Here is a 14934-nt window from a genome sequence, read left to right on the forward strand (position 1 = left end):
TAAAAACAGTGAACTAAAAAAAAAGCCTCAAATCTTCTTCTAATTCATCAAAGTATAATTAAAATTCTATTGTCTGACTCATTCCCCTTTACAGTCCAAAGATAATTTCTGTGGTATGTTACTATACATTAAAATAAGATAATTGCTTTTCTAAAATATATTCACACAAACAAATGTGTAGGTGAGTTCATAATGTACCTAAAATCATGGGTATTATCATTATTTCTCTTCCTTGGTTTTGCTATATCATTGAATTTGAAATCAAAAGTTGAAAATATTTATAAAACAAAGAGGCTCAGCAATCCTGAATTAAATAGGATGACCAACTATCTTGGTTTGCTCAGGACTGAGAAGTACTTAGGGCTTTTAGTTGTAAAACTGGGACAATCCCAAGCAATTTTTGTAGTAAAACCAGGTCAGTAAGAGGAAAGTGGGTACATGCTTGTTACCCTCAACCAGGATAAAATAGTGCTGGAATGAAGACTGTTTTGGGAAAAAGGACTTTGAAAAAAATCTTGTTCTTGCACATTAGGATTTTCCAAATTTCTCCTCTTTCTACTTTCCCAACCCTAAAGTCAAGCTAGTTCTTATTAAGAATCCTCTTCTCTCTCTGGATCCAGAACCAAGACAGCAGTAACCCTCAGAAGTCCTTCTGAGGTATTAAGGAGTAGAGACTTGGGTTCTACATAGAATGGTTGAGATTCAAATCAAGTCTTTGCCATTCATTAAGCAGGTGATTCTGTACCTCTGTTTTCTCAAATAATAATAATAATTAATAATAATATTCAACTTGTTGGGTTGTCCAAACAGGGCCTAATTTGCATTAAAAATGCAAAGAAGCTAGTTGTTTTCATTGTGGTCTTGAATGTTATTAGCAACTTGGGCCAAGCAAATATGTCTGCCAATAATAGTAATCTTCATATCTAGAGTCTTAGAAGTCCTTGTTAGTTTTAGTAATCTTCTTCATGGGGTGGCTTCCATCACCTAAAAAGTTCAGCTATATTTTTATATGTTTATTTAGTTTTACCTGTTCAAGATATATACATGAAATGGCAGAAGAAAATTTCAAACTTAGGATTCTTCTAGGAAATGAAGCACCAGTTGAATGGACACGTGGATAGTGAAATTATCACTATTCTCTTTAGGTTAATTATGTTGTTAGTGAAGGATGATAACACACTTCATTTTTTAAAATAACTACTTTATTAAGTATCTCATGAAATGATCCTGAGATTCCATTTAGAAAGGAATGGCAATATTTATTCTTAATCATAAGGATTGGGTGCAAAATTGAAGAGAATATTGGAATTTAATATGCCACAATTTGGTCTGGCTATCAGCAGAACTTCTCTTCTATTAAACCATGGCAAAAGGAGATTGCTGAAAACAGGTTGTGAGTTAACTGAGGAATTCCAGAGTTTGAACTTGGGTCTTTCAAAATTGCATTGTTCTAAACATCAAGGTTTCATCCTAGCTAGACAGTGGGGAGAGGAGGAATCAATCATGGATCCCACTCTACTCCACTCCAGATTTGTGATAGATACCTCCTAATGAGAAGAAAGTAGACTTGTGCTTAATCTTTGGTTTTATACTTTAACCAGTTAAATTTCCTATGGAATGCCCAGTAAAGATACCTTGTTAAAAAGTAATTGGCAGGACCTTTGTTTTTCATATTAAATTTATTCCCAGCATTTACCAAGTACCATGCAAAAGATATCTAAGAAAATGTTAGAATCACTCAAAAGATTGAGAGATAGAAATACGGTCCCTTAAAATCTGAACAATCAGTTAAAACCATGTTTGAAAATAAATGTTGATTTTAAGAATGAAAGAGAAAAACTTCAGATTCTGAATTTTGCAGTTAGAAAGATTTTAAGGGAAAAATCAAAATTTTTTTTATAAAACAGGCTAACATAATACATTGTTGTTCTATATAGTCTATATCTTGAATAATGTATTCTATATTTTGAACATATTTTTAAAGTGTAATTCATTTGTAGGAGTTGTATCTTTTCAGTCATTTAATTTGTTTTTATGACAGATTTCTGAATCTCAATATTAGATTCATTGTGAAACATATTTTGTATCATGAAAATTGTATTTAAACTGACAGTGTAGCATGTATACATCCTATAGTTGTGTATAATTATACTAAATAGTGAAAATTACTTACATGATTCAGTGTTTAAATCTCACTTTTGATTAAAATCTCTGCTTCTTTTGAATCTTCGGGGTCAAAATGTGTTAGTACCTGTAGACAGGCTTTGTACAAAGGAGGAGGAATCTTCTCTACTTTGTTCTGTTTGCAGACATTAAATAACCTTATTTAAGCCTCAGTGAACTCTAAAAACTAAGCCTTGCTTAGCAATTGTCTGATGATGTCCCCTATTAATTGGTCCTAATACATTTTTAGATATAAACTCTTGGCCTCATGGACCCCAAATATAGATCTATAAGAAAATGTCATTCAGTATTAAACATTTTCCCAGGAAGTAAAAATTCCCACAGGTTAAAATAAGATAAGAATTTGGACTTTTGCCTGGGAGAAGGAAATTGTGACAGAAGCACTTTCCAAAATATAGTCAGTTCCATGAAGTCACAGTACTTCTACTTAGTTCACTTTTAATTAAGACAACAATAAGTCAGAACTATTATTTACTGCTATTTGTAAGTTATTCATTACAAATGAAAATGTTTCGGGAATTATCCACTTTCTATATTACATTCTGAAATAAGTGCAATTCCAAAAATGTTTGTGTTGGAAAGCAGACAAATTAAATGTCTTATGTCATCTACACTAAGAGAATTAGATCATAATCTCTGTGGAAGAATGCTTAGGATTGTATATATTTTGTCATTTACACCTCTAATTACAAACAAGTATACTTTAAATCAAAAAGCTTGTAAATATGCCAGTGGCTAGCTGTTTTTTCTTTGTTTCTTTCTCTTCTTTTTCCTTCAGATTCAGAGTTGCATCTTCAAAGTAAAAGTGAGCAGGTTTTTTGAGCAAGTAACCTTGGCTAACTTTTGATTCTAGCTAATAGTTCTGCATTACAATTCATTTTTAATTTTTAATTCATAATTTATCTAGTTTGTTTTAGTGGTAAAGAATGGACAGATTGAACATTGAGGATGATTAGTATTGAGTGCCCAGGAATAGTAATTAAAAGTTTTTAATAAAGAAACTATAAAATTGGGTGAGTTGATGAAGATTTAGATAAATATTAGGAACTTAGGTGAGTATTAGGTAAATACTTCGGGAATTCTAAACATGTGTTCCTATGATGTTGGAAGAATAATCTTTGGATAGAAAGGATGCTAACTATCATCATTTAAGGAAGTATTGAGTGGGTAGGGAAGGAGGTGTGAGTGGGTAGAGAGGTAGGTTAGTGATTAGTTTACTGTACAGTATCCTATAAACCCTATAATCTCCCCTCCTTTTTACTGTTTTCCGTCTTTTTCAAAGTTGTGTCAAAATTCCTACCTTGCCATACAAGTGGAAAGATTTCCACCAACATGGTTGTTACCGCGGCAATATTTTAAAAGATACTGTTCAGTTTCAGGATGAACTTTTTGGAAGTTGGCAATGATTTTATGCCACCACCCATTCTCCACCAAAACCAGCAAATGGAAGAAGGAGGGCCTATCAGTGAACTCCCCCGTGGACACTAGCTCAAGAGGGTGGGATAAAGGAGTGCCTGAGCAGCCTTCTAGGGCCCAAATCCGTTTTGGCCTTTGCACTAAGAAGAGTTCATTGATTTGAGTTCCGAAGGGTCAGAAAGGAGAAGACTAGCAGCAGGAGGAGGCAGAGTAGCAATGTCTGTGGGATGGGGGTGAGAATTTCAGAACCCTTCCTCCACCCTCTCTTCCCCAGAGGAACCTGGATATAAGGGGGAATCCCTCCTAGGCACTGATCGCTCTCATCTCCTAAGAGGCAAGTTTCTTTGCAAGCTTTAGCCACCTGTGTGAGGCGCTCCCCGTGGGAAAGATTGAGTGGTAGAGGCAAGAGCTCAGAGTCACATCACCCCGGAGCTTTTCTTGGGGACGCCGAGGGTCAAAACACCTGCGAGAACTCGGAGCTTGTAGGATGCATAGTTCACCCTGCCCTCCAGCATGGCCAGGATCCTAGTCTAAGATCTTCAAGTCTGGTACACTCTGGAACCCTCTGACGCCTCCCCAGTTTGCTCCGGGTCCTTCCTGTCCTCTTCCTCCTACCTCTCTACCCGCAAAGTAGTGCTCCCGCCTCGCTCCGCCTGCACACCCCCCAGCGCGCCCCAAAGCTTTATCAGGCTCCCCACACACGCCGCCGCCGGCTTCCTTTAGCGCCCGGCGCTAGTGACCCGGGAACATCAGCGGCTGCCTGAGGGGCCCCCATTCAAGTCCCTCTTCCTACTCCCCGGCCAAGGCGCCTCTGGGCTTTTCTCTCCAACGCTACAGCGCCCACCGCGTTTTAGGTTGAATCCCGTGTTGGACCTGCTGTTTTGCTGATCTCCACACACTGAGCCTCTCGGTAAAGCCCAGAGAAGTGGAATCTGCACACTGAAACTCTCGGTGTCTGGAGCCGGCGGACTGGGCATGCTCAGAAGCCAGGGTTGGCTTTGGTCTCAACTAGGAAGCTTTTGCTCTCCGGAGGCAGCGGCGACTTTGGGGAAAGTTGATCAGAGAGGGGAGGAAGCCCCAAGACGCGGAGCAGCGCCAGGAAGGAGCCCCGGCAGCCCGGAGGAGTATGGGCACCCTACGGGATTTACAGTACGCGCTCCAGGAGAAGATCGAGGAGCTGAGGCAGCGGGATGCTCTCATCGACGAGCTGGAGCTGGAGTTGGATCAGAAGGACGAACTGATCCAGAAGCTGCAGAACGAGCTGGACAAGTACCGCTCGGTGATCCGACCGGCCACCCAGCAGGCGCAGAAGCAGAGCGCTAGCACCTTGCAGGGTGAGCCGCGCACCAAGCGACAGGCGATTTCCGCGGAGCCCACCGCCTTCGACATCCAGGATCTCAGCCATGTGACCCTGCCCTTCTACCCCAAGAGCCCACAGTAAGCAGGGGTTACGCGCCGGGTCCATGTGGCAACCTGACCGTGGGGAGCTGCGGGTCTCTGTGTTGTCTGTCGGCCCCCGCCCCTCCCGCTTGCCATGTCTGTCCTCATCCTCAGAAATGTTTCATTTTCACGGGCACTTCTTGCGGGGTTGTGCACGTTTCTCAGAGCCACACTCACTGCACATACGTTGCCTTCATGCCTTTGTCAGATGCCAAGGTATTTTAAAAATATACATTGACAAGCCACCTACTGTACCTAGAGTTTGAATGTGGCCCAGGTGTGTGTCCCACCGCGTGTGTGAGTGTGAAAGATGAATAAAACCCTCCCATATCCCCAAAGCTCTGGCAAACCTGCCGAGCCGGAAAATCTAAATGCAGGCTCATCAGACTTGAAATGAAATGCGTCTGATACCACTCTTACTTTCTGTGCTCTCGTGGCTCTCCTGGATTTCTCTACATGCTGGTGCTTCACGCTGGTACCCTTCAAACCTGATGTTCTGTCATCCTCAAAGTGCAAAAATACGTAAATATGCATATAAGAGGAAAGGCTTTTTGATTTCCTGAATTGGATGACATTTACAATCCATAAATGGAAGACTAGTCTGTTGATTCTTTAAAAATGTTCTTTTTCATAACATCTGAGGGGGAATATTGCTTATTTTTCTGAAGGAATTTTTATGATTACTAATGAACAGATCCATCTCCCAAGAGGGTTGTATGTTTCCGGGGCCAAATACAGATAAGTGTATTTACCTTTATTTACAATGTGGACACATCCTCTGACTTACTCCTGGCTTCTAATGAAACCACTCTGGTATTGTTCCAGCATTTTAGAGAACCCCGTACTTCCCTTTTCAGTGGGCTTCATAACTTGGATGAGAAAATTGAATGAAACTTGTTATACAACACTCAACTCAAGAGTCCATTTGGAGAATAAGCAGCAAGCCATGAGATAAACTGAGAATGAGTAAGAGCACCAAAATAAGTTGTATCTTAATTAATAGATAATGACATAATTGATAAAACAAAGGATTTTGCTGCTTTACTCTTTAACTATATCACATTGACTGGATGACATATGTTACATAATAATTCAAGGTTCCTTAGAACCCTTAACTTCATAAACATAAAGAATTAATATAAGGAGAAAGAGTAAATGCTTTATTATCTCCATTCATATTTATTGGATGGGGGGTGGGTCAAGAGTATGAACTGATTATACTTTTGGAAACTTTAGAGCTGTACCTATCGTGGTTCCCATGGAACGTTTGCAGTTCATGTAGTTTTAGCTTAAGGAGGAGTTTGTATTCTGTGAAGGAGTGGAGAAGAAACCATAAGGATAAACATTTCTGAGATTCTGAGCTTACCATGTGGCCCTAATAGTTCAGTAGACTTAGACCTGTCTTAGAAACCTGAATGATCTGACTTCACTGCAACTTTCTCTGGTAAATTAATTTGTAGTCCTGACATGCTTGCCTATTTTAGCTAATGAGGTACATGGCCATCTCTCCTGGGCCAGGTTTTGCATAATGAAAATATAACTCAAAGACAGATCTTTGCATCTTTAAGCATTCTATAGGAGCTCATTTTAGTATCTGCAAGACTTTGGAGTAACACAGAGCAAGCTCTGCTTTTAAAGAAAGACCATTTTAATAGGTTTTATAATGAAGTATGATCAAGCTAGCTGATAACTCCAGTTAAACATTCTATCAGAGAAGATCTAAAGAAATGTAGGCAGCAGGGAATGAACTGTAGAATGTGGCAAGTTTTAGAATCCTCTTAATACTTGACATGTAGAATAATTAGATTTTTTTTCAAGTCTGGTAGAAAATGAAATGGTGTGGCAAATAATTCACAACATTCCACTATAATAAACATTTTATCTTTTGAACAATGCTGTGCATTCTGATATTTATTTAATAGCTTGCATTTGAAAGAACTCAGTTGTTAAGGTATCGCCATGGTGGTTTTTGTGATTCTTGAAGGATTATATTGAAGAAAATGATAGAATGTCTTCCAAGCTTAAATAATTTTGGAAAAACATCTGTTCTTTTTTCACACTTACATAAAGGAAATGAGAATAAAATTGGCTGGAGTGGTAGAGTGTACCTTTCTTAGGGGGAAAAAGAAATATATTGTATGCAAAATGACTATTATCTTTCACTTTTGGAACAGTTGTAGAAGATAGCTCCACACAGAATTCAGAAAACTTGCCAAACTGAGGAAGACTTGTTTTTATTTCACTTTACTTCATTCGAATAATTTGATCACATAGATTTTCTGGCAACAAGTGTTTATGTCTTTATATTTAATCTGTAATGCAACTTAAATTTAGTTATCTTTTTTAAAATTGCACACAGGTTATTGTGAGTTCTAATTAAAATGAAACCGTCCAAATTGGCTAAAATTGATTTTAAGTTCATGTTCATATTAGTTTTTGGTTGTCTGCCCTTTTAGATATAGGTAACTGCTCTGTTGATGTTCCATTCAATTATCTGATGTATGCAAATACATTTGTTCAGTGTTTGCTTACTGAGGTTGTATTTTGAGGATTATAATTTTTTAAAAAGATGTTTGTCTTCTTAGTGATTTTTGGTCATTTGAAAAGTAGTTTAAAATGGAACTTCATAACTTTAATCTTCTTAAGATTGCACACTCTTTATTTGGAATTTTCCCTTTAAAGTAGGGATTGGAAAGAAGGCTCTGTCATATTCTAGTACAACGCCACGGTACTCCTGCTGCATCTGTGAGCTGGGGGAGTGGTTCTGTGGGTCTCTTTCACAACCTGTATAGATAGAGCCCTCAAGCCCTTCTTAGGTTATGAATGTGAAGCAAAGAACTGATGGAGGAAGTTGGAATCTATATTCCACTACCACCAAATAGCTACTTGAGAATGTAAGACTACTAGACTGCATAAACCGAGTCAATTAAACCCTTAAAAATGAAAACAACAACAACAAAACCCAAGCATCCCATTTTATGAAATCAGATAACTGGTCGTTTCTTACCCACTTCTAAAGTAATTTTATTTTATGACTTTTCAGTCCTGAAAATGGACTCTGGACTAGATTAGAATATCTGGTATCTGATATATTTGGTCAAAACCCTTTACCTACTGCGAGTGTTCTCAAATCTTTTCCATTTTGCTGTCATAGACTTCATGTCATTTCAGTGGGACTATATAGACTTGTGTTCCTATCATAACTTGTTAGCATCTCTGGATTTTTGTAAAACTCTTTCCTTTTACCCCTGAGGTAGCTGTATTTCAGAGCATGATGGCATGTTTTGTCCTGTTTCACTTTGTAATTATAAAGTACATTGGAAGAATGGAGGATGAAAAGAAATATATTTAATTTCCGAGGCATTAATTTTTTTTAAAAAATCTTATCTGATATTCTAAACTTTGACACTAATATTATATCAAGAGAAATAAATCTTCCTCAAGGCTGTATGCTCAATTCTGTAGGATGTCAAGAGAATTTTAGAATTTTAATATAATTGTAGATGGCATACTATTAAAACAGATTTCTTGAAAGGTAGGAATTAAATTCCAAACATTCCCTATAGGTCAGTTCAATATTTTTATTGATGTCTGCCATATAAAAATATTGCAAAGCATTAGAGATGAGAGATACATCTTGTCCTGCCACTGAGGGGTTAACAAGGCACTAACAAGACTATAAGTAAATATTTTAGAAAATTTAGAAAGGTAAGTTGCAGGGGAGATAACTAAGACAGTTGGCAAAATATGTAGATCCCATTAAATTCTGTGATATCAGAAACTCTTCTAGAGATGCAAGTTTTTAAAGTAAGTATTTGAAAGTAGCCTTGATGTAGGTGCTTGCTAATGAGATGAGGCAGGATGAGGAGGTCAAGAGGTTTGGGGGAGGTAATAGTTTAAGCCATAGCAAGGAAACAGGGCACGTTTAGGCAATGCCAGCAACTAATAACCATACTAAAACACCGTAGAAGGAACTGAGAAATCGCAAGTTTAGGACAGAGAGGAGAAATTTGGTTTCTATAATTTTATAAAGTAGATAAAAAAGCATTTCTGCTTGATTTTAGAATAATCACAAATCAATTGTGTGTGTGTTTTGTACCAGGACTAATTGTTACCCTCGAGTAAGCTCTGAATCTCAGAATGTGGTCCCAACTCTCTACCCCCATCAGCACAGTACTGATAATAGTCATAACTATAGTAACTAGGTAAGAATATTTAATTTAAGCAAGCAGTAGATGATTAAAACCTTTAAAGAAACCAAGTTTTACTCTTAAAGAAACCACGTTCCCTTTTTCACTCACTTCAGAATGTTCCCATTGAAAAGCATCTAATTATATGCCACAGACTAGCACTGTAGATTCCTCACATACCTAGGAAAACTGGGAGAATTGAACCTGAAGTTGATTTTTGAAAGTGATCTGTTCTGTTTTTGTGGAGGAGTTAGATTCTGACCTAACGTTATTGTAATAGTTTCCAATATAAGTTTGACCATTAATTTGACATTACAGTCTATGCAGTAAAACTGAAGTCACAGAAGCCTTTATAAAAATGTATGATATCAGGTTGCTAAAATTCTATTTGGGTGTTTTGAAGCAGTCAGGTTGTGTGCCCCTAAAACGGGGTTTATAATGAAAATAGCTCTAAACACTGTCTGAGAATATAAATGACCAGCTTCCCTGCACTACTGGGCCACATTTCCAAGCTCCTGCCACTTGTTATTTCACTAAGAGTTGTGTTTGGATTCCTAACGGGAATGGGCAGAAGACAGGCGATGTTCCTATTGTTGCTGTTTGCGGGTTATAAGGCATATGGACATATTTTTTTTTCCCCTCTGTCTGCCTAGCAATGGAGGGTCTCCATGGTATCCTAGCAACCATATTTGAACACCAGGCTGCTGCTCTTTCTGCCATCTCTACCATAGGTGCTGCTACCCATCCCAAGGAACTGGGCCTGTTGCTAGCATTCCAGACCCTCTGACTTAAACCTTCTGAGCTCAGAGAATGCAAGACAATGTGACAAATAAGCACATGCTGAAAGCAGCATTTACCAGCATGCTCAACAGCTTATTATGCAATCACATCTGTGCCATTTCGAATCCTAATCTGAATTGTTGAGCTGGTAGTGTTTGCCACCCCTTCTCTGACAGCCCCTCTCTACTTCCCCCTCTCTACTTCCTCACACCCAGCCTTCTGACACCAGCTCATTCCCTCTCACCATCTCCTGTAATGACTGCATTCCTCACCATCTCCTTAAGATATATTTTCTGAGAAGTTAAGTATGTGCAGCCTGTTTGAACTCTCTAAGTATAATTTTGTTTGTAAGAGCGGAGGAATGTTCTCTCTCCAAAACTGTCATGTAAATATAAACAATAGCACAAAATCTGCAGCTACATAAAGCAGATGTTTAACACAAGGTGGGACTAATAGTACACTCCCCAAAGTGTCTTGCTTTTGAATGGATCTTATAATCGTAGTTATTAATATGAAAAAAGCAGGAGAGTAAATTGGGAAGAAGAGATGTGTTTGTGTGTGTGTGGGGGAGTGGGACAAGAAAGGGCAAAACAAGGTGACTATTGTTAAAGCTTCACCATATTTGCAAGGAAGTTGGAAAGCAGTGATGGGCTCTGTAAGTGTGTAAATATGCCCTAATACTGGAACAGAATTTGCAAGTACTTTGTGGATGAAGGCAACAGTTGGAGTATATTGAAAGCTTGCCCTCGTGGGGGACCATACTGAATTACTTGCAGAAAATCATGGAGATGTTTTCCTTTAGACCCTTGCTTGTTTTGAATGCTTTACATGGTCCCTTTGAAATATCCCTTAATCTGACATCAGCAAGAACTTGGTGTTATTTGTGCAGTCCACATTTCAGAGGAATGGAATGAGGGCACTAAGTCAGTGTATTATTGTTCTGAATTAGTGGCTTAAAAATGGCATGTCCATCGTCATCATTATGGTTAACATTTATGGAGGGCTCGCACTGTGCCAGGCACTGCTCAGGTGCTTAACATGGAACATCTCTTTCAACTCTCTTTTTCTTCTCAGTGAGGAAGGTTACAGATTATCCCCACTTTACAGAAGAGGAACAGAATACTGAGGCTTAGAGAAGCCAAGCAGCTTGCCCAAGGTCAGACACTTAGTACAAGACTGAAGCTGAACTTGAACTCCAGAGCCTTTCTCCTTAACTGCTGTGTTCATCTGCTTTCCAAAAGGTGTGAGGATTAGACAATTTCAGAAAATAGCATCTAGAATAATATCTGCTTACTCAGAATTAAATAGAAAGCTGAAGAACTTTGGGAGAAGTAGAAGGAATTAGAACTTTGGTTCTCAGACATGTTTGCACATTAGGATCACCTGATGGAACTGTAAAAATATCCAGCCTAAGTTTTACCCCAAAGCAATTAAAATCAGAATTTCTAGGAGTGGAAGCTAGGCATCAGCATCATTTAAAAATTCCTAAGTTTACATCAATTTACAACAAAGTTTGGGGACCACTCAGATAGGAAGATGACAGGATGTGTATTTATGTTGGTATGTTTGTGTGTGATATTAAACAAAGAACCAGGACAAATTTCCCAACCAAAAAAATGAATGTCTCTATTGATTAAAACCTTTGAACATTAGGGGCTTGCAGGCAGTAGTGAATTTTTTGCCAAATTATAGGTGTACATATTTAGTGTTTTATTATTCTCCCAAGTAAGTAATAATTACCTAACCTATCATTTTCAATCCTAGCTACACATTAGAATCACCTAGGGAGCTTTAAAAAATGTCTTTGCTGGGGTACCACCTCCAGAGACCCTGAGTCTATTGTTCTGGGGTGGACCTGAGGTATAGGTATATTATTTTAGCTCCTAAGGTGATTCTAATATGCGGTCAGTGTTGAGCACCTCTGTGTTAGCCCATTCAACTTTGGTTGCTACTGGTTACTGGAACTCCCGGTCTTTGGGGAAGCACCTTCCTTGGTCCCTTTTGACCATCCCAAATCCCTGACTTGCAGTGGAACTGTGCAACTCCAGCTCTGTGATTCCCACAGCATCTGGACCTGTCAGTTTCACTTGATTTCTGGGGTTACCTGCTGAGACCCAGGGCACGTAGAAGTGGCGGGCAGCTCTGTTCAATGGAGAAGTATATTTCCCCTTTCCTGCCAGCCACGAGTCCTGGCCAGAGTTCAAATATGACACATATTAGGATCAGTCATCATTACAAGTTTGTTTTCCACTCTCACTAGGGCAGCTGCCTTGTTAGCCAGTAAGACTGTTTCCTTGGGTCCCAGCTGCTGCAGGGCACTGTGACGTTGACGAAACTGATGAGAGTCTCTTGGAAGAGCAGTACTGGGCTTGTAGCGCCTCTCCTTCTGGTATGTGATGCCTCTGCAGCCAGCTACAATTTTTTTCCCCCTACAGATATTTTATCCTTTTAAGGCAAACAGCTTGAGCTCAGGCTGAGGAGTACTTTCTAAGGAGGTTTCAGAGAAAGCAGAGCAAGCACATCAACCTCTCAGCCCCCTATCCAGATGGTTTTGTTTGAGTGCACAGATTTGGGCATTGCTGGCAGGTGAGAGGTCTGAGATGATACCTGCAGTAAGGGATCTTGGGTGTCTTTGTAAGGAAGGCTCTTGGGGGGATAAGAAGCCCTAGCTCCAGTTGCCAGACCTCACTGCTGCCCCTGTGGCCAGCTCTGTGTCTCCTTCTTGTCCTCTTTCCCCTTATATCATTGTGAAAAACTCTCAGGGTGTTCCTAACAGACTTTGATAGGAGCCTATTTACATTTGTAATTTAATCATTATCTTCTCAGGCAAGGATCAGCCAATATAGCATTTTATGAAAGTAATGAAAATAGCTAATATAATTGCAAATATTTTTTTAGTAAAAATCATCTTCTTAGAGTCAGCAAGGAGGAGCATAGTGGTCTCTTTCTCTCTTCTTCTAAAATATGAAAATGTATTCAGCTGACAGATAGTATGTTAAAGCAGAAGAGATGTAATAAAGCTGCCCAGGGATTAGGGACATTAATTACACAGGGAAGTTAATCATAAGGGAAGTAAACACTTCCATTGTGAATAGTGCATTTGGTTATTGGACTTAAAAGGGAGGGATAAGAGGAATTAGCAACAATAAAGAAACATGACCCAAAGCATGTGTACACTTATTATGCATTAGCAGTTAGGATCAGAATGGTGGGCAAAATTGGAGGTAGGATCCTGGGAAAATATTTGTCTTTGGGCTTATTTGTTCTAAGACAGGAAAGAATGGGAGTTAAAGCAGGAAAAAAGAAAGGTAGTGACAATTTAGTGTTAATGTATACTTTTGCCTGCATCAAAATAAAAAGGATGTTAATTACCTTTGTCTAAAGATCAAAAATGCAAATTAAACTTCTCAGATTTGCTGTAAGACATATGTAATTGCATTAATTTCTACATAAAAGTGGAATATGCCCAGCACAAGTAAATAGCTTAAATTATTTTTCTAGGGTTATGTTTCCAAGACAGATCTTCTTATGTTATTGACCTCATAATATTCAGTTTCATTTTCTCACTTCTATACCATACCTGCTCTTTAGAGGTAGCAATGTTCTTCTTCTTTGAATATGAAGTAATTATAGTATGAGCCAGTCGGTTTCATTTGGTTAATTTTGTTGAATGTCAGTGATGACAAATATACCCTAGTTAAGTAAAAGTACTTTTGCTGTTTTGCGAAACAATTGTATTATGTTAATATCAAGATTTCACCAGATCTAGGCCAAGGAATAATGAGATAATGTAAGGGGAAAGCATCTTTTGTTCTGGATATACTCTACATCATCCTAATGCTCTAGCTTTATCAATAAATTATGGTTTCGACAGTGCTTCTAAGTTTGGACTAAGGGGAAAGAAAAAAGGATTGTCATGGCAAGAGAGAAAAATTGGAATTCTGAGTTTTGCCCCTCTGGAACTGTTGTTATAGATGAAGTGTGGGGTGGATCAGTCATTCTCTGTTGCACCTGCAGGTGGCTGGCAAGCACGCTGCAAAGGAAGCACAACACCACACTGCAATCTTCAGAAGTCACACTGCCTAAACCATTGGTGTCTGAGTCACACACATTTTGTTTTGTGGTGAGAAAGAGAAGATGGCCTTAGATTAGCCTTGTGCTGGTTGACAAGGGTGTCACCATATCTTGCATGAAGGAATATTAAACATCTGAAAGTGACAGGTACCATTTTGCTAAGCCCTGACAGCTCATTATGTAAGTGGGAGGAGAAAAATAAGCAAATGTGAAGAGGAATAAACCCTAAGATGCACAGTGCATGCACAATGGATCATGGAACATAATGTGAATGCGAATCATGGTCTTCATTCTAGGTAACTACTATCCTCTTAGTTTGGAACTGTCTGGATATCAAAGCTTATAAAAGAAAGCATAAAGACACTTAGATAAGTAAGAGTAGGTTTTTTTTTTTTTTCATGGAAGATCCATTCAGCACAGCCCCTCTTTATTTTGAGCAAATGGGCTTTATTTAATACAATATTTCTAGTTCTGAGCAGTTAAGAGAATTCTCCTGCCCTGGAGTGTATGGTACAGTGAAAAATGAAAAAAAAAATACCTCAAAGTTCCTAGTCATTCATTTAATACCTAGCTTTATAGAAATAGAGTGCTGAATTCCAGCATACATTTATATGAGCGATGTTTCTTGTTATAGATCTGAAAAGCTTTAGAAATATTGTGAAAGAAACTATGCTATGACTTTTTTTTTAAACAGTTGTAGCCTTGATCAGGAAATATTCATTTTTCTTGTCCTCAAATATCACTTCAGTTTTTTTTGTTGTTCGTCATAAAAGGAAAGTAGGACATAAAAAGTATAATTTGTCTGATTCTGTCTTCCAGATGTTTTAGCGTAACTTAGTATGAGACATCT

At 38.6% G+C, this 14934-nt stretch overlaps 1 protein-coding gene across 2 annotated transcripts in view; it reads left to right on the forward strand.

The window, feature by feature from the left end:
* Prkg1 (protein kinase cGMP-dependent 1) overlaps positions 1-14934 on the forward strand; it is a 1194090-nt gene that overhangs the window by 71925 nt on the left and 1107231 nt on the right. Inside the window, exon 1 of one of the 2 annotated variants that reach the window (XM_047552477.1) lies at positions 4380-5037. The exons of the other annotated variant lie outside the window; for it this stretch is intronic. Coding sequence (XP_047408433.1) covers positions 4727-5037 — 311 coding nt within the window. The 5' untranslated portion in view covers positions 4380-4726. Of the gene's footprint in view, positions 1-4379; positions 5038-14934 lie in introns of those variants that run through there. 2 annotated transcript variants of the gene reach the window in all.

The sequence above is a fragment of the Sciurus carolinensis genome, chromosome 5 (assembly GCF_902686445.1).
Source record: "Sciurus carolinensis chromosome 5, mSciCar1.2, whole genome shotgun sequence".
NCBI lineage: Eukaryota > Metazoa > Chordata > Mammalia > Rodentia > Sciuridae > Sciurus > Sciurus carolinensis.